Raw genomic sequence first — 16,771 nt, 5'->3', positions numbered from 1 at the left:
GCTGAGATTACTTATATCTAATTTGCTTATAAGAATTAAGTTGCTAGGATATATTTATTAAATAAATATAGGATTTTATAAAATCTGAGTATAAAATAGAAACTTTTTAAAAAATTCTGTTCAATTTGGTAGCAAGGATCTACTGTATATATTTCTGAATATTAAAATTCCAAAGTACAGGTTTTAGCAAACTTGATTTTAAGGGATAAGAGACATTTTGGTTTTCTTTAAAACTTAAAAAAAATTTGATCTTGTCATGGAAACATCAACTAATAAGTAAAATAATCAAATAATATAGTAAAAGATTTTGAGAGATTGAAAGGTCCACAGAATATAAAGGAAATGTTAAAACATTTTTAAATTGATCATAGTTTCAAGAAAATAAAATCGGTTTCTAGGACTTAACGATTTTCTAATACATGAAGTCAAAAGTATTTAAATTATATGAGGAAACAGAAGCTAATACTCAGTTTTCATAAAATACATCTTATAATCTTTCAGACAGCCATTAGGCACTTTAAGAGCAGTAAGGGGAGAAGTTCTAGGAGTGTGTTTTTTACTCATGGTTATTTTGGTAAGACCTGTGTAAGAAGTAACATTCGGTTTACCATTTCGAATGGACATTGTATTCACCTGTGAAAGAAGCAGTGAGAGAACGGTAGCTGTTTGAAGTGACAGACTCACGCTGCCTAACTGAACAGCCAAATCCTCAAAAACACCCTAAAGAGTACACAAAAAAACTGTTGCAGCTAATAAATAAATTCACATTCGCAGGGTACAGGATCAGCCTGCAAAAACCAGCTGTATTTTTGTACATTAGTAATGAACAGTCTGAAAGTAAAGAGAACAATTCCATTTACAATACTATCCAAAGGAATAAAATACTTAGGAATAAATTTAACCAAGGAGGTGCAAGATTTGTAGGCTGAAAACTACAAATCAGTGCTGAAAAAATAAAGTAGATCTAAATACATGGACAGACATCATGGACTGGAATGCTAAGTACTGTCAAGGTGTCAGCCTACCCAAAAGCCAATCCACAGATTGCATGCAAACTTCACTGAAATCCCCACAGCCTTTGTTGAAAATATGGAGAAGCTGATTCTAAAATTAATATGGAATTTGTCAATGTAAGAAATGTCCAGATCTATAGAGAATTTTTATAAGAATTTGAGCCAAAAAGAGGAAAGACCTGGGAGCAAGATCTCAACTGACTGACATAAATGCTTTGAGGATAACAGTTTGTGGTTTCTTTTATGCACTTGAAATTGAGGAGGGAATGTAAGAAAGATTGGAACTCAGGGATGGGATTCCAGGGCAGTTAAGATCATGTGCTTTCTTGAGGGCTTTCTTGACTGATGCTGATTAAGCCTGGAACCAATGACTTTTTATAGGAAAGTTTATTGAGTCTTTTTTAGGGGAGGGGTTCATATAAAAACTTGCCTGTAAGTGGCACCTGTTGAGGTCTATATGGGTTCTACAATTACTGCTTTTATGGAAAAAAAATCATTTCCATTTTCTTGGTCAGAGGTAAGTTTTTCCCTTGAAAACAGATTATGGCTAGTGAGGCTTTGGCCGAGTAGCTCAGTTGGTTAGAGTGGTTCTAAAATCAATCAATAAAACATTTTTCTAAAAAAAGATTATGGCCAGTGAGAAGGTGTCATTTATGGTTCAGGTACACTTTTTCAGCCAAACTAATAAAAATGTGGCTTCAACCTCAATTTACTTTTTTGAAAATGGATTGAGAAGCACAGCTATTTTCTGGTTATAAGAGTAAAGTCAGTATTAAGATCGTAACATAACAGTAATTGTAATAATCCTTTGCAGATTTCATACACTGACTGAAACTTTTTTGCAGGTATGATTTTTAATGAACATGACCAGGAGCTGAGGGACCTGGGGTATCAGAAGCATGCCTTCAATATGCTGATTAGCAACCGCTTGGGCTACCACAGAGATGTGCCAGATACAAGGAACGCGGAGTACGTCATTACCGGGTTCTGCTCACCATTCTAGCACCAGGGTGCTTTCGGTGCCAGTGTAGTAAGGCTTAGGGTGGCATTAATGCTTTGCAGTCAGGCTTTGTTTTTCTAGAGACTAGGAAACGTGACAGATTTCCCCCGACATGCCTGAATCCACAGGATTTGAGACTGTAGGACAAAGTTCTAGGGCCTGCTGTCTCTCTTTTAAAAGTTAAAATCTTGGGGAAAAGGAGAGAGGTGCTGACTGCATGCAATTATATAACCTGAGATAAGATTTTTAAAAACGTTAATTGTATTCCTTTTTGCCATGAATCCAATAAATCAGTGAAGAATTTTACTTATCTCACATTCCCTTTTTCATTATTTTGTTTCGTCAAAGGCTTTTCATTCATATGGTTGGTCAGTCATTCCACGTACGGACCAGACACTGTATTAGGCCTCAAAATAAACAGAATAAGACATTTCTGGGTAAACAGGCCTTCAGATCTAGCAGGGGAGGTGTATAAGGAAACAAGTAATTATAGGAGCATGAGCGTGAGGACTGTGACGGGAACTGGTGGAATGGGGCCCCCAAACCCGAGGTCAGGGAAGACGCCACAGCAGTGATGCTGGGCAGTGATGCCGGGGAGTAGGGAACAGACTTGGCATAAAACTGTGTAGTTTGTCAAAGGGACTGAAGTGGTTCACTTTGGCTGTAGTGGACGAGTGGCAAGAGGGTGGGGTCAGCTGGGCACAGACAACGGCAGGCTCTGAATGCCATGCGGAAGCACAGAGGATTCCAGCTTTGATTTCTTGTCACCGTATAAAGCCACCTAACGTTTAGTTGCGTATATGGAAGCTCTCCCATTATCTTGATATATATCATAGTTTACTGACATCTTTTTCTGTTATTGGGCAAAAAAATAAAATTTTCAAATACGAGTTTTATATTTGTTATTTCCTTTGGAGACCTCATTGAGGAGAAGCTGCACATCAGCTTCCAAGTGCTACATTAAAAACTTGCAGTGATTTTATGTAACCTATGTACCAAAAAAGAAAACACATCAAGTTTTTAAAATGTTGACCTAAAAATAAGCAGAGTAGCCCATATCTGAGGGAGAAGTTATTAAATTAAAACTCTTGAGTAAGAAACCACAGTTTTCTTAAATGTTTTTTGAAAAATTGTTATAATGTAAGGAAGAGGCTGAGTAAGGTCACAGTTAGTATTTGGTGAATAATAAAACATATGAGCCTTTGAAATGTTGGAATTTCTCTCATTTGTCTTTGCAGATGTAAAGACAAGACATACCCGACGGATCTGCCAGTCGCTAGTGTTGTTATTTGTTTCTACAATGAAGCCTTGTCTGCTTTGCTGAGGACTGTGCACAGCGTCCTGGACCGCACGCCTGCCCAGCTTCTCCATGAAATCATCCTCGTAGATGATGACAGTGACTTGGGTAAGGAATGTGGGACTCAGGCTGTAGTCCCTACGGTACTGGTATCAGCAGAGCTGGCCCTTCCATACGCAGAGGACGGGAGGACCCTGTGCATATAGTTGCAGTGGCGCCAACCCCAATAAATGCCTGTCCACTGACTATGGGATAATTTTGAAGAAACTGCATTACCTTTGTAATCTGCTACCCAGACTGGACCCTTGAAATTTTTCCCTTGGCTTACCTTTTTTAAAAAGCTAACGTCATACTCAGTGAGGAAAAGCTAAAAGCATTGTGGACTCTCTATTTTCAGATAATTTGAAAGGAGAACTAGATGAATTTGCCCAAAAACACCTCCCTGGAAAAATTAAAGTAATAAGAAATACAAAGCGTGAGGGATTAATTCGAGGAAGAATGATTGGAGCAGCCCACGCAACAGGTATAGCTTCCCATTGGGCGCTGTGGTGGGTGCTGAGTGGTGAGTGCTGTCCCTGGTTCTGCAGAGGTCTGAAGTGCATCCTGTGTGGGCACTGCCACGGGAAAGAGGAGGCTCGTTCAGTTTGGGAAAGGCCTTTTCAGAACTCCAGCCCTGCTGTCCCAGAGCACATGCTCCAGGGAGGCGAACTCCAGAGTCCTCACAGGCCTATTTTCTTAAAAGCCCTTACTGTTAATTACTGCCCCACAAATATAAGCAGAAGGGGTCAAACCAAACTGCAACGGAAGTTTTGTAATTTTTTAAAAACAAAATTTAAAATATATGTGCCCAAACTGTGATTAAAATTGACTTACAGCCCTGGCCAGCTGCTCAGTGGTTAGAGTGTCAGCCTGAGGGCTGAAGGGTCCCGGGTTCAATTCTCGCCCTGGTCGGGGCTTGTTGGGGAGGCAGCCAGCCGATGTGTCTCTCACATCGATGTCTCCCCCACTCTCTCTGAAAAGCAATGGGAAAATATCCTTGGGTGAGAAAAAACAAAAAAAAAAAATCACTACAGTTATAAAGGCATTTTCTTTAAAATCTCCTCTTAATCCTCCTGCGTCAGTCAAGGAGAAGCCCCCGTTGGTGCCGCTGCAATTTTAAAGACTTTGCAGCTCACACTTATCTTGACCCTTTTAAGAGAAATAACAGGCTTCAAGTTCAGAATCTTCTGTTGAAAATGTATCTGGTTCGTCTTCAGTTACTTTATATCGAGCCCATTGCGTCCCTTCCTAGGGGGCCTCTGTAAGGTTGGTGATCTGGTTGTCATTTATGGTGTTGGAAAAATTCCTTTTAAAATTAATTTAAGTTAAATACATTTGTTTAAAAATATGAGGTATATATTACTGCATGTAGTGCATGGATATGGCCCCCCAAAATCATGAAGGTAATTAATTTTTTTAGGTACGGCTGCCAGTTCAGTTGGATGATGTACTTACATGGCCTGAAATGTAACTGCTACCCTCCCAGCCCAAAGAATTAAACCATTAGTTTATCCCAAGTCAGAAACAGGGAGCTCTTTCATCCAGGAATTCTGCCTGGAGGGTGCAGTTTAGGACTGAGGGGCACATACAAATCATGTGCACAGTTTGTGAGAAAATTGAGACAGTTTCTCTCCTCTTGATAAACAGGTAGGAAGGAAGGTTTCTTTGATAATTTCATTGATAACTTCATGGTTATTCTGAGCAGTTAAGAAACAATAATCTGATCGTCAGATAGGATTATTGTTCTAACGATTGGTCCATGAAATGTAGATTTCACACGAATTACTTAAAGCACCAGTATCATCCCATTTCAGTTGAAAGAAATACCACAGGTAAGAACATTCTCCATGACAACAGTGAGCTGGTTGTGTCATTTGGTGTCTGAACAACCTTGAGGATGCAGGGAGCATGCATACAGCTCGCCAGGTGCCACTGGACAGAAGGGCAGAGTGTTCACCTGCCCACCAGTCAGTGCAGGTGAAGTCAGTTAAATCAGGCTCCTTTGAGAAAATGAATTCATAGTTTCTCTTAATTCTAAAAATGTTGCTTTTCAGTTTAACTGAATGAAGTAAGATTACACATGGTCACACTGAACCTGACACTGACTTCTCCAAAACTGGCTTATTTCTGACAGATCCTAAAGTATATTTGAACAAGGACCAGCAGGTCATAATGAAAAAAACTAAATGGCTATTGGCATCTGAGAGAGATAAACTCTCAGTCATAATGTGCTGTGGCAGTACAGTGTTTCGAATGCACACTCTCTCCGTTCCCCACAAATACTCTACCATTTTCTTTCTCGTTGCTGTAAGTCAACCCGGCTCAGTCAGTCAGTCTTCTAGTAAAATTAAATAGATGAAAACCATAAGCCTTGAATTCAGTCTGTGCAACTGCAGGCCACATGGAGAGCCGTTATTTCTCCTTTTCTGTTAATGGCTTCAGTTCACTGTAGGTTTAAACGAGAAAGGAGGGAAGGAGAGTCTAAAAATGAGGCCCCAGCGGACAGAGCGGGGGGGTACAGGAGGGTGGGGCAGCGAGCGGTGCCGGCAGCACTGAGGCCTCGATGCGTTTGTGAAGCCCTGTCGTCTGCCTCCTCAGGAGAAGTCCTGGTGTTCCTGGACAGCCACTGCGAAGTGAATGTGATGTGGCTGCAGCCCTTGCTGGCTGCCATCCGCGATGACCGGCGGACAGTCGTGTGCCCGGTGATCGACATCATAAGTGCAGACACGCTGGCCTATAGCTCTTCCCCTGTGGTGCGTGGAGGGTTCAACTGGGGGCTGCACTTCAAATGGGATCTTGTTCCCCTTTCTGAGCTCGGAGGACCAGAGGGAGCTACAGCACCAATAAAGTAAGATTCTCCTGTGTCTCAGAAAACCCCCACCAGTACTTCAAAGGAGAAAGAGCATTTTAAAGATAATTCCTTCTCTGCAAGCAGCAGAAGCGTTGGTCTAATTTGTCCATTAAAACGCCGAGTGCTTACTGAATTTTATGCACTCTGCAAGTCCTGAGGACAGATTCATGAAGACGTTGTCTGTGCTCTCAAGGATGTGTAACTTAGTGAGGAAGGCAGACGGAATCAGCAGTATCCTGCGGTACGCTGCGTGGGATACCTTAGGGGGTGCCCTGTGCTGCGCTGTTTTACTACCTTCAGTTCTTCGCTAGTGTGAATGGTGCTGTGAAGGTCATTTGATACGTAAGTTCATCTACAACCAGGATTTTCAGGATGGATTCCTAGGGTATGAACTGTTTTCATGTCTCATCCATATTATCCAATATAAATCTGCTATTAAATGTTACTTCTCATGTCAGTTTCAACAGTTGCCTGTATTTCTACTTTTTAAAGTCCTTGGACCTTCTCTTCTTAAACATTGTAAAAAATAGCAGATGTGAAAAGCACACATATGTGCACAAATTTAATGGTTATAATGTGGACACCTGTGCAACTACTACTCAGGTCCACACACAGCACCAGATGCCCATCTCCCCTTCTGGCGACAGCCCTGCCCTCTCCCTGGAGTGTCAGTGCCCTGACCTGGTGATTAGTTCCTTGTTTTCCCGTGGCGTCCACTACCGTGTATGCATCTCTAGCAATATAGTTTAGTTCTGCCTGATGATGGGCTTCATGAAAATGAATCCATGGGACTCAGAATTTTGTTGTCTTTTACTCGGCAGTGCCTTAAAGATGCACCTGCTGTGTAGTGTGTAGCTACAGTTGACTTGTCATCATTGCTGTATAATACTCTGTTTCATTAAAATATAACTTATCCAGTTTGCTTTTGGTGGGGCAGTTGGTTTTGGGGTTTTTTTATGTTGGAAACAGTGCTGGTACCAACATTCTTATTGGCTTCTGGTTTATGGGCGTGAAACTGCCGGTGGTAGGGTGAGCCCCTCACCTTCCCAGCACCTCAGGCCACTGGGGTGCTGTTGGCTCCTCCGCTGGCCTTCGTACTTGATATCCCCGCAGGCGACACTGCTGACGCGTGCATCCGTGTGCGTGTGTGTGTAAATACACATCTTACCCTGCAAGACATGCAGCCGCGACTGACGGGTTTACCCCACTTCTTTTATGTTTCTATTTCAGCATCTGCACATTTTCATTCAGGGTTATTTTCATTCTGTCTGAAGAACACCTTTAAGTATTTCTTTTGGTTGGACCTTCTGGTGGTTATTACTCCTTTTTCCAAAAATGTCTTTGTTTCGCCATTATTTTGCGGAGTAATTTTACTTGATATCTAGTTCTAGTTTGGCAGATACATTCTTTCAGCACTTTGAAAGTTTCATTCTAGAACCTTCTGGCTTCCAGTTTCTGGTGAGAAGTCAGCAGCAGTCTTGGTAATCTCTCTCATTTCCTTTCTGTCTGTCAGAAGTGTTTTTCAGATATGCATAAATTCGGTTTCTTTTTAGATAGTGTCGAATCTGCTAAACTCTAGTTTTATCCTTTATGCTTGAATATTACTGGACAGTTTTCAAATCTCTGCCTGATAACTATTAGTTGACACCACTGCACATCTGGCTTATTTCTTTTGTTTAGTCCCAGACACTGTATATGAAATACTGTAAAACTACATTCATACCTGGGGTGATGTTTTCTTCTTGCATAGAGAAGTTTGCTTCCCTGGGGCAGGCAGCTTGAGACGTTAGCATCCGTGATCACCTAATCCAGTTCTGGAAGTGAGGCCTGGAAGCTGGGCTCGGCTCCCTGGGAGGGCCAGTCCACGCCTCTCTCACTAACCCAGGGTTTCTCAGTCTTGGCAGGATTGACATTTTTAGCCTGATAAATTCTTTATTTAGCTGCATTCAACCCATCAGACGCCAGTAGCACCCGCCCTCCCCCTAGTTGTGACAGCTAAAAAGGTCTCCAGAATTTAAATGTTTTCTTGGGGACAAAATCAGCCTACTTGAGAGCCACTGGTCCAACACGTTTGAGTCCAATTCAGAGTGGCAGGTTTGTCTGGTCTCACCTTGGCAGGTCCTGGAGTCCAGTTTTTATCCCAGAGGCTTTGAGACTGCCAAAAAAATTTGTTTCAGGTGGATTTCTGTCAACAATGGTTATAATAAAATAAAAATTTTTGGTGCTTAGAAAGATAGCCTTCATTTACCAGTTGTCTAGTTTATCACTAATGATCTAGAAAATTCATTTACGTGGCCCAGCTCATTCCCTATATTAGATATAAAATATTTCATAATAGTTAATCTAATTTGTATTAGTAATGTTCCAAAGCTACACTGAATTTTTTAAAATATATTTTTATTGATTTCAGAGAGGAAAGGAGAGGAGGAGAGAGAGAAACATCCATGATGAGGGTCATTGATCGGCTGCCTCCTGCGCGCCCCCCGCTGGGGATGGAGCCCGCAGCCCGGGCCTGCGCCCCGACCGGGAATCAAGCTGTGACCTCCTGGTCCTCGGCCGGTGCTCAGCCACGAAGGCACGCTGGCTGGGCCGCACTGACGTTTTTAAAACAGAAAGAGTAGCTAATCGACTGTGTAGAGTCCGTACAATAACTGTCTTCCTTTCCTAGGTCCCCTACGATGGCCGGGGGGCTGTTTGCCATGGACAGAAACTACTTCCGCGAGCTGGGGCAGTACGACAGCGGCATGGACATCTGGGGCGGGGAGAACTTGGAGATATCATTCCGGGTGACTTGGCTTCGCGTGCTTGGTGGTCTGTGTGTAATGGAGTGTAGTCCTCGCCCGTGAGCCTGTGTTTCCTGTAAATTATCTTAAGAAAGTATCCTTAATGATTGCTGCTTTGCCGTAATCTGTGTTGGGGAATGGCCAATTAAAATGTGGAAAGCATGTAAGAAGGCTTATGTTTCTAAGAATTCAGAGTGAAATGGGTATAAAACCAGAGGACTTAATGAGCATTTGATGTGGTTTGTTCTTGCTGTATGTAGCTGGGGTCAGAGTTCCCCGGCTGTCCAAGACCATCCAGTCTGCAGTTTCCCTAGAGAAATTATTACTAGCTCCCCATTTCACTTTTAGAAGTAGCCCAGTTTACATAACACATTATTCATCACCCCACGTGTAGCTTACTGAATCCTTCATACATCTAGTACCTCCAGCCTGAGGAAGGGGAGGGGGAGGGAAGGACTCAGCGGTCCCCCCCTCCCGGTCTGGGCAGCAGATCTGCATCCAGGCAGCACAATGCCTTGTGCATGTCACTTTGTTATTTCTGCAGATGTGCTGACCACAGTGTTTTTAAAAGGTACTTTTTCTTACATAATCTTTAGAATTTTAAACTTGAAAGGAATAATAGTGTTAGTTCAGTCTTATTTTGTAAATAAGGTAATTGAGTTCCACAGAACTTAAAATGACCGTATAAAGTAACTCATAGTCAAAATTTAAACCCAGAACTAAGAGCTTTTGAGTCTTAACCTAGAGTTATTCTGTGTGTTTTATAAAACACTTTTTTTAAAAAAAGATAAATGCATTTTATAAGAAAACACCTGTGAAACTGAAATTCCAGGGCTGATGGTAAGCTTTTCTTCCCCTAAGTCCCAAAGGTCAAGTGCCCTGATCTGTTGAAACAGTGCCCGGGAGTAAACAAACACTATGTTGTTTAGGAGTTTACTTGCTTTTAGTCATAAAGACATGATTATACCGCAGACAGCTGTTTAATAAAGGTGAGTGTCATGACAAGGGACGTGTGACTTCATGGCCGTGGGCAGCTACTGACACGCGCTTTACCTCTGGGCAGATCTGGATGTGCGGGGGCAAGCTGTTCATCATCCCTTGCTCCAGAGTCGGGCACATTTTCCGGAAAAGGCGCCCGTATGGCTCCCCTGAAGGCCAGGACACCATGACACACAACTCCTTGAGGCTGGCACACGTTTGGCTGGATGAGTATAAGGTGAGCTCAGGTTTCTCATGGGAAGGCCATCGCTCCTTCGGGGGACCGTCTCCTTCTAGGTTTCTTTTCTCTTTCTTCGCTTCACTCAGGATTTCACTCGTTTTGAGTCTCAGTTTTCCAGCTGACCACTCACTAAGAGAAAGGAGAAATTCTGTTTCTCTTTTTTCAGTCCTGGTTCCTCCTAGGGCTCCCGCAGAACCCGGCTCCTCCCGTTTGCTCGCTGGGCTTCGCTGTGACCCACGCCAGCTTCCCGTTAGGCTCTGCTCAGGTAGCGTTCCTTCCTGTCTCCTCTGTTAGACGCAGCCGGCACTGGTACTTTCTTTGCAACAGCTTTATTGAGGTATAATTCACAAGTCATTTTGTAGAATATTTTACCACCCTAAAAAGAAATGCTGTACCCGTCAGCCATCACCTCCTCCCACCCTCAGACAACCAGTAATCTGCCTCCTCAATTTATGGATTTCCCTATTCTGGACATTTTATACAAATGTAGTCTCACAACATATGGCCTTTTGTGACCATCTTTTTTTCATTTAGCATGATGTCAGTTTTATCCATATTATACCATGTATCAGGTTTTTTTATTGCCAAATAATATCCCATTGTGGACATACCACATTGCTTATCCTTTCATGAGCTGGTGGACATTTGGGTTTTTATGAAAAATGCTGCTGTGAACAATTGTGTACAATTTTTTTAAAAACAAGCATTCATTGAGCACCTACTGTGTACCAGCCCGTGTTAGGTTTAGGGGATACAAAGACGACTAAGGGAGAACACAGTAATTTTAACACTGAGGCAAATGCAAGTGGAGAGGTAGGTAGGTGTCCCATGGAAGGACAGGGTCGAAGGACTCGCTGTGCGTGGGGGTGGAAGTAGGGACGCATCGCTCTGCAGCCTCGCCTCCCTCCTGCCTGCACTGGACTCGGCTCCTGAGGTCCAGCTCCGTGCGGATCATCTTGGAATCACCACTGTTGGTAACGCAGCAGCTCTCAAATGTAGGCCACAGGCCCAGGGCGGTCCTGGCCACCCTTTCAGGTTGTCGGCCAGGGCAAAGCCGTTTTCACAGTCAGGCTCGTAGAGAATGTGCCAAACATTTCACCATGTTGACGCCACATTGCTGATGCCCTGGCACAGACCAAGGCACTGGAGCAAACTGCATCCTTCACTGCCAACCCAGCCAGAAGCTAGAAGGGAGAAGGCCAGTCTTTCCTAAGGACGTCATTGGTGACGTCGTCTGAGTAATTCCCTCTAGCAGCTCTCACCCATCCCCGTCAGTGTTCACGGCAAGTCCACAGCGAGCACTTGTGCTGTAGGTTGGAGACAGTGGTTGTCACCAGGAAAAATAGGAGTTCTGAGTTGTAACTGAACTAGCCCCTTTTCTCCACGGACACTTTTTATGTCAGAAAAGGACTCACAACCATGGCTGCGAGATAAACCGGTAGATTTAATGCAGCAATACCAAAAGCTCAATGGTGATTTTTATAATCGTTTGCAGCTAACCTTTAAAAGTTAGAGCTTTAATGTAGGATCAGAAAGACTAGCCGGCCCGGCCGAGCGTGGCTTAGTGGTTGAGTGTCAACCTAGGATCCAGGCGATCGGGGTTCGATTCCCGGTCAGGGCACATGCCCGGGTTGCGGGCTCAATCCCCAGGCGGGGGCATGCGGGAGGCAGCCGATCAATGAGACTCTCTCTCCCAATCTCTCTCTCTCATTAATATGTTTAAAAAAAAAAAAAGGCCAGTTATTAAAATATTTTTATTAACTTGCATTTTTAAAAATATATTTAACCTAACAACGTAGAGTAACAGGTTGATGTGCTGACAGGAGTCCAGCTTAGTTCATTTCAGCTACTGAATAGATTTGCAGGAATTAAAGCAGTGTGACTGTCCTCATCCATTTCTTTTTCCAACCATATTAATAGGTAATGTTTATTTTTAATGATGTAAACGTTTTTAAATTTGTGAATTTTAACTTCTCGTATGGTAAATATCGATAGAACTCACAGAAACAGAACTTCCTTGGAGTCTTCAGTAATTTTTAAAATAGAGAGTCCTGGCATCAAACCGTTTGAGAACTGCTAGTCTTATCTGTAGCCTGTTTCATTGATTCCAAGATGCCATTTTTACATGTTTTGCCATTTCTGAAATTGGGGTGTATCTTAAATTAAGTTACTATCAATTATGGACCCAATTGCGTAAATTTTCTACTGACATTTTCTGTCAACATCAAGAAAACACTGGCATGAAAAGTATTTTTTGCTGAGAATCCATTTTTTCAATTCTTTAGACCTCAGATATGATTGATGATATTCATTTTAACAAAAATCCTTTCTGTTTTTTAATTTTCTTTTTCAACTTCAGGAGCAGTATTTTTCCTTGAGACCTGACCTGAGGACCAGAAGCTATGGCAATATCAGTGAGCGTGTTGAATTGAGGAGGAAGCTGGGCTGTAAGTCGTTTAAATGGTATTTGGATACCATTTACCCGGAGATGCAGGTGTCCGGGCCCAATGCCAAACCCCAGCAGCCCATTTTTATCAACAGAGGGCCAAAACGCCCCAAAATCCTTCAGCGTGGAAGGGTAAGGAAGCATCTTATCAGAGTATTTCATTAAATGTGGTCTGATATAAGTGACATAGAGACTTAGCAGATGTTTCATGTTGGACTGTAGTTTGCCTTCCATTATATTCTTATGAGAATTTCTCTACTCAGGTGTAAGACCTTAGAAATTTCAATGTCTTCACTGTCAATGTTCAGATCCTTTACCTGCCAGTGTTGAGAGCCTGACTTCTGTAAGTTATGTGCTAGCTTCCAAGAGGATAGATATAAATAGGAATATGCAGATAAAGACAGTGCGAGTGTAAAGTTCATTCGGCAGAGACTGTTAAATAAGGAACCAGAAGGAGAACTTGGGCAGCTGTATGTTGTTTGGCCTCAGCTCTGGGACCTGACTGCAGACAGAAGTAAAAGGTGGGTTCGGGTCTAAGTGTTGGCACAAGGTGATTTCACACCTGACTTTCTCAGCAGTCACCTGAGCTGAGCAGAATTGATCAACCACATTTGGTTGGCTGTTCCCTTCTGTTTAAGAAAATTTCTTCAGTTTTATAATCACACTTAAGTTTTAGGTTAAGAATTTCTGGCTAGACCCCTTTTTCCTGAATCGTTTCTTAGAATTTGCTCTCTGAAAGTTGTGTAGTTGTCATTACTGCCCCGTTTCCTTCTGCTACAAAGGCAGCCCCCAGAAGGTTCCATCACAGTGCCAGCTGTTGGGTGGCCAGAGTAAGCTTAGAGCTTTCCCCCTGCTTGTTCTACTAAGGTTAAAAAAAGTCATCAAGATGATATTAGGTGTTTTCTATTAAAGTAAAATAGGTACCAGGGTGTGTCCGTGGCGCTGAATCCCTCACCATGACTACTCTCGCCTTGTACACCTGCCTCCCTTGGTATTAAAGCTGCCCTTGTACCGAGGCCCTCTGCTTCCCCTCTGCTGCTCACGCACCCCAGCTTTGGAATGCATGGCATTTGTGATCCGTATTTATCCCCGTTTGGCATGTATGTTACGTTAATCTCCCCAGTATTACTTTAATGCCCAGACTGTAGTTTTCCTTCCTTCCCTGCAGATTAGTAACCTGCAACTTCAGGTAGAGATTCTGTGACACCGTCTGCATAGGTTAAAAGTTCCTATAACCTTGAAGCCTATTGCAAGGATCTGACGTACTGAGGCTAGAATTTAGGAATAAAAAATGCTTGTATGAACTCCAGTGGTTCATATGTCTGGAATAATATTTTCATATTTCATCCCAAACCCCCTTTGCTAGCATTGGTCTTTCTCCGATGCTGGGTTTCACAAGCAGTCTCTTCCTTTACAGCTCTATCACCTCCAGACTGGCAAGTGCCTGGTGGCCCAGGGCCGCCCAAGTCAGAAGGGAGGCCTCGTAGTGCTCAAGGCATGTGACTACAGTGACCCAGATCAGGTGAGCGATGCCTCTGTGCTCAATGCCAGTCCCTAGAAGGTGTCCTTCAGTGAAGGGGACCTGCCACCCGTCATTCCTGGAGGAGGGCAGACATTAGATTTCAGTGTGACCTCTGATAAGTGTCAGAGGAATTGTTTGTTTAGAGCATTATTTGAACTGTCCAGTTATACAGAATGAATTGAAAGTTATGTGACTCTGTGAGGAATGGCCAAGGACGTGCACCTTTTCCTAGCTCCCCCCTGCCCCTTTGGCAACCATCAGCTTGTTCTCTTTCAGAGGATCTGTTTCTTTAACATGTGAGGTCATAAGGTATTTGAGTTCTCTGACTTACTCACTAGGTCCATCCATGCCAAGGTTTCATTCTTCTTCTGTTGCTGAGTAATACTCGGTTGTATATGTGGCGATGTCTTTGTTCACCTGTGATGGACATCTAGGTTCCTCCATGTCTTGGTTACTGGAATCTTTTCAAGTTACTGTTTTTTTTTCCCCTTTGGTAAATACCCAGAAGTGGAGTTGCTGTGTCATAGGGCAGGTCCATTTTTAATTTTTTGAGGAACCTCCATATAGTTTTCATAGTGGCTGCACCAATTTACAATCCCACCAGCAATGCACAGGGCTCCCTTTTCTCCACATCCTCACCAACACTTGCTCTTTAGTGACAACAGCCATTGTAACAGGTGGGAGGTGATATCTCATTGTGGTTTTAATTGCATTTCTCGAGTAATGACTCCAGCATTTTTTCACATGCCTGTGGCCATCTGTATGTTCTCTGGAGAAATGTCTATTCAGGTCCCTTGCCCATTTTGAAATTGGATTGTTTTGCTTTTTGGTGTTAAGTTGTACGAGTTCTTTACAATTTTTGGATATTAACCTTTATTGGATGTGCCAGTTGCATATATCTTTTCCCATTCATAAACTGCTTCTTGTTTTATCAGTGGTTTCCTTTTAAGAACTTTATTAGTTTGATGTCGTTCCATTTTATTTTTTCTTGTGTTTCACTTAAGGAGATATATCAAATGTCTCACAGTTTTCAGAGCACAGGTCTTTTGCATCTTTGATTAAACTTACCCTAGGTATTTTATTCTTTTCAGTGCTATTGTGATGGGGTTATTCACTTATGAGCGTTCATTATTGATATGTAAAAACAATAGGTTTCTGTACAGATTCTGTATCCTGCAACTTCACTGAATTCATTTATTCTAACGGTTTTTACCTCTTCTTTCCAATTTGGATGCTCTTTATTTGTCTTGTGTGGCTGCTCTGAGTAGGACTTGGGGTTTTGATCTTTCCTATTCCTCCTTAGATCTGGATTTATAATGAAGAGCATGAACTGGTTTTAAGTAATCTCCTTTGCCTGGATATGTCAGAAACTCGATCATCAGACCCGCCACGCCTCATGAAGTGCCACGGGTCGGGAGGATCCCAGCAATGGACCTTTGGGGTGAGGAGCTGGCTTAGTGAGGATGGGAGGGGGCAGGTGGGCTGATAGTCTACCTTGTGGAGGGTGTTCTGAGCTTGTAGCATCCCACATGTCATCTTAAATGCTCTGCATCGCTTTCGGATGACTGTATCTTTACCTTATTCAGACAGCAAGTGCTTTAAGTTACCTTTTTTTATTTTTCAGAAGAATAATCGGCTGTACCAGGTGTCAGTGGGACAGTGCCTGAAGGCAGTTGATCCACTGAGTCACAAAGGCTATGTTGCTATGGCGATCTGTGATGGCTCCCCCTTGCAGCAGTGGCATTTGGAAGGTTAAGGTGGACGCCATGCCTGGGATGCATGTCCTCCTGTGGGGATGCCTGGGAATTAGCAGAGGTGAGACAGTCAACATACTGTTGGGATTGGAGCACTGAGCAGCCATCAGGAGGTGGAGAAGTGTGTCACCAAGACACTGAAGCCATTTCTAGGTTGCTGTTAAGGAATTTCTTGCTTATGGTAGGAAACCAGATAGTTTAAAGGATCAGGTTTATACAGGAGAAAACCAGGAAATTGCTAAGCCTATTCAAATTAGTTTATGCTTCTTTTTAATCCCCTTTAGTGATGGAATGGTGTTCATCTGATCAGGAACATGTCACAATTTCCTTTCATAGCAGACGGTTAACTTCAAACTGACTGAATCCATATTACTTTTAACTTCAGAAGGAATCATTTATAGGGTCATATTTAAGAGGTGGTTAATAACTACTATAAATTATTTTGATGATTATGGTACTATCTACATTTAAAATAAAGGATCCTTTTAATTATTTACCTGTTTTTGTAGTGAAGCCTCAGGTCTGAGGTGTCCTGTGTGTGTGATGCATGGTAAGAAACACGGTTGGATTCAGCGATGAACCAGTGCGCTAGGTAGTGGCTCTAACCAGAGGAAGTTTTCAGTTTCTAGGCTTGAATTATGAGTTTGAAGCTGAAGGTATGTGAATTTGGATACTTGACATTAAAGTTCCCTGTGGAACACCCAGGTAGAGTTGAATAGTTGGATCTCTCTCTCTGAGCATTTAATACATACACATGATTCCTAAATATAAAGTGAATTTTTTTATGTTGAACCACAAAGCAGTTTTCTTGAAAAACTTACAGCACTAAGCCCTGTATTAGGAAAGG

At 42.5% G+C, this 16,771-nt stretch overlaps 1 protein-coding gene across 2 annotated transcripts in view; it reads left to right on the top strand.

The window, feature by feature from the left end:
- The window catches only part of GALNT11 (polypeptide N-acetylgalactosaminyltransferase 11), a 37,314-nt gene extending 20,898 nt beyond the window's left edge, over positions 1 to 16,416 (top strand). The window contains exons 4-13 of one of the 2 annotated variants that reach the window (XM_087820910.1): positions 1,859 to 1,982; positions 3,252 to 3,418; positions 3,708 to 3,833; positions 5,948 to 6,197; positions 8,869 to 8,986; positions 10,047 to 10,199; positions 12,562 to 12,780; positions 14,066 to 14,170; positions 15,474 to 15,611; positions 15,795 to 16,416. In XM_087820910.1, coding sequence (XP_087677036.1) covers positions 1,859 to 1,982; positions 3,252 to 3,418; positions 3,708 to 3,833; positions 5,948 to 6,197; positions 8,869 to 8,986; positions 10,047 to 10,199; positions 12,562 to 12,780; positions 14,066 to 14,170; positions 15,474 to 15,611; positions 15,795 to 15,926 — 1,532 coding nt within the window. In that variant the 3' untranslated portion in view covers positions 15,927 to 16,416. The remainder of the gene's footprint in view (positions 1 to 1,858; positions 1,983 to 3,251; positions 3,419 to 3,707; positions 3,834 to 5,947; positions 6,198 to 8,868; positions 8,987 to 10,046; positions 10,200 to 12,561; positions 12,781 to 14,065; positions 14,171 to 15,473; positions 15,612 to 15,794) is intronic. The other variant, XM_087820911.1, reaches the window with a different exon arrangement.
- The last annotated feature ends 355 nt before the right edge of the window (positions 16,417 to 16,771 follow it).

The sequence above is a fragment of the Miniopterus natalensis genome, chromosome 10 (assembly GCF_054644295.1).
Source record: "Miniopterus natalensis isolate mMinNat1 chromosome 10, mMinNat1.hap1, whole genome shotgun sequence".
Lineage (NCBI taxonomy): Eukaryota > Metazoa > Chordata > Mammalia > Chiroptera > Miniopteridae > Miniopterus > Miniopterus natalensis.
Note: the sequence above shows the minus strand (reverse complement) of the source record. Positions and strands in the feature narration are given on the sequence as shown.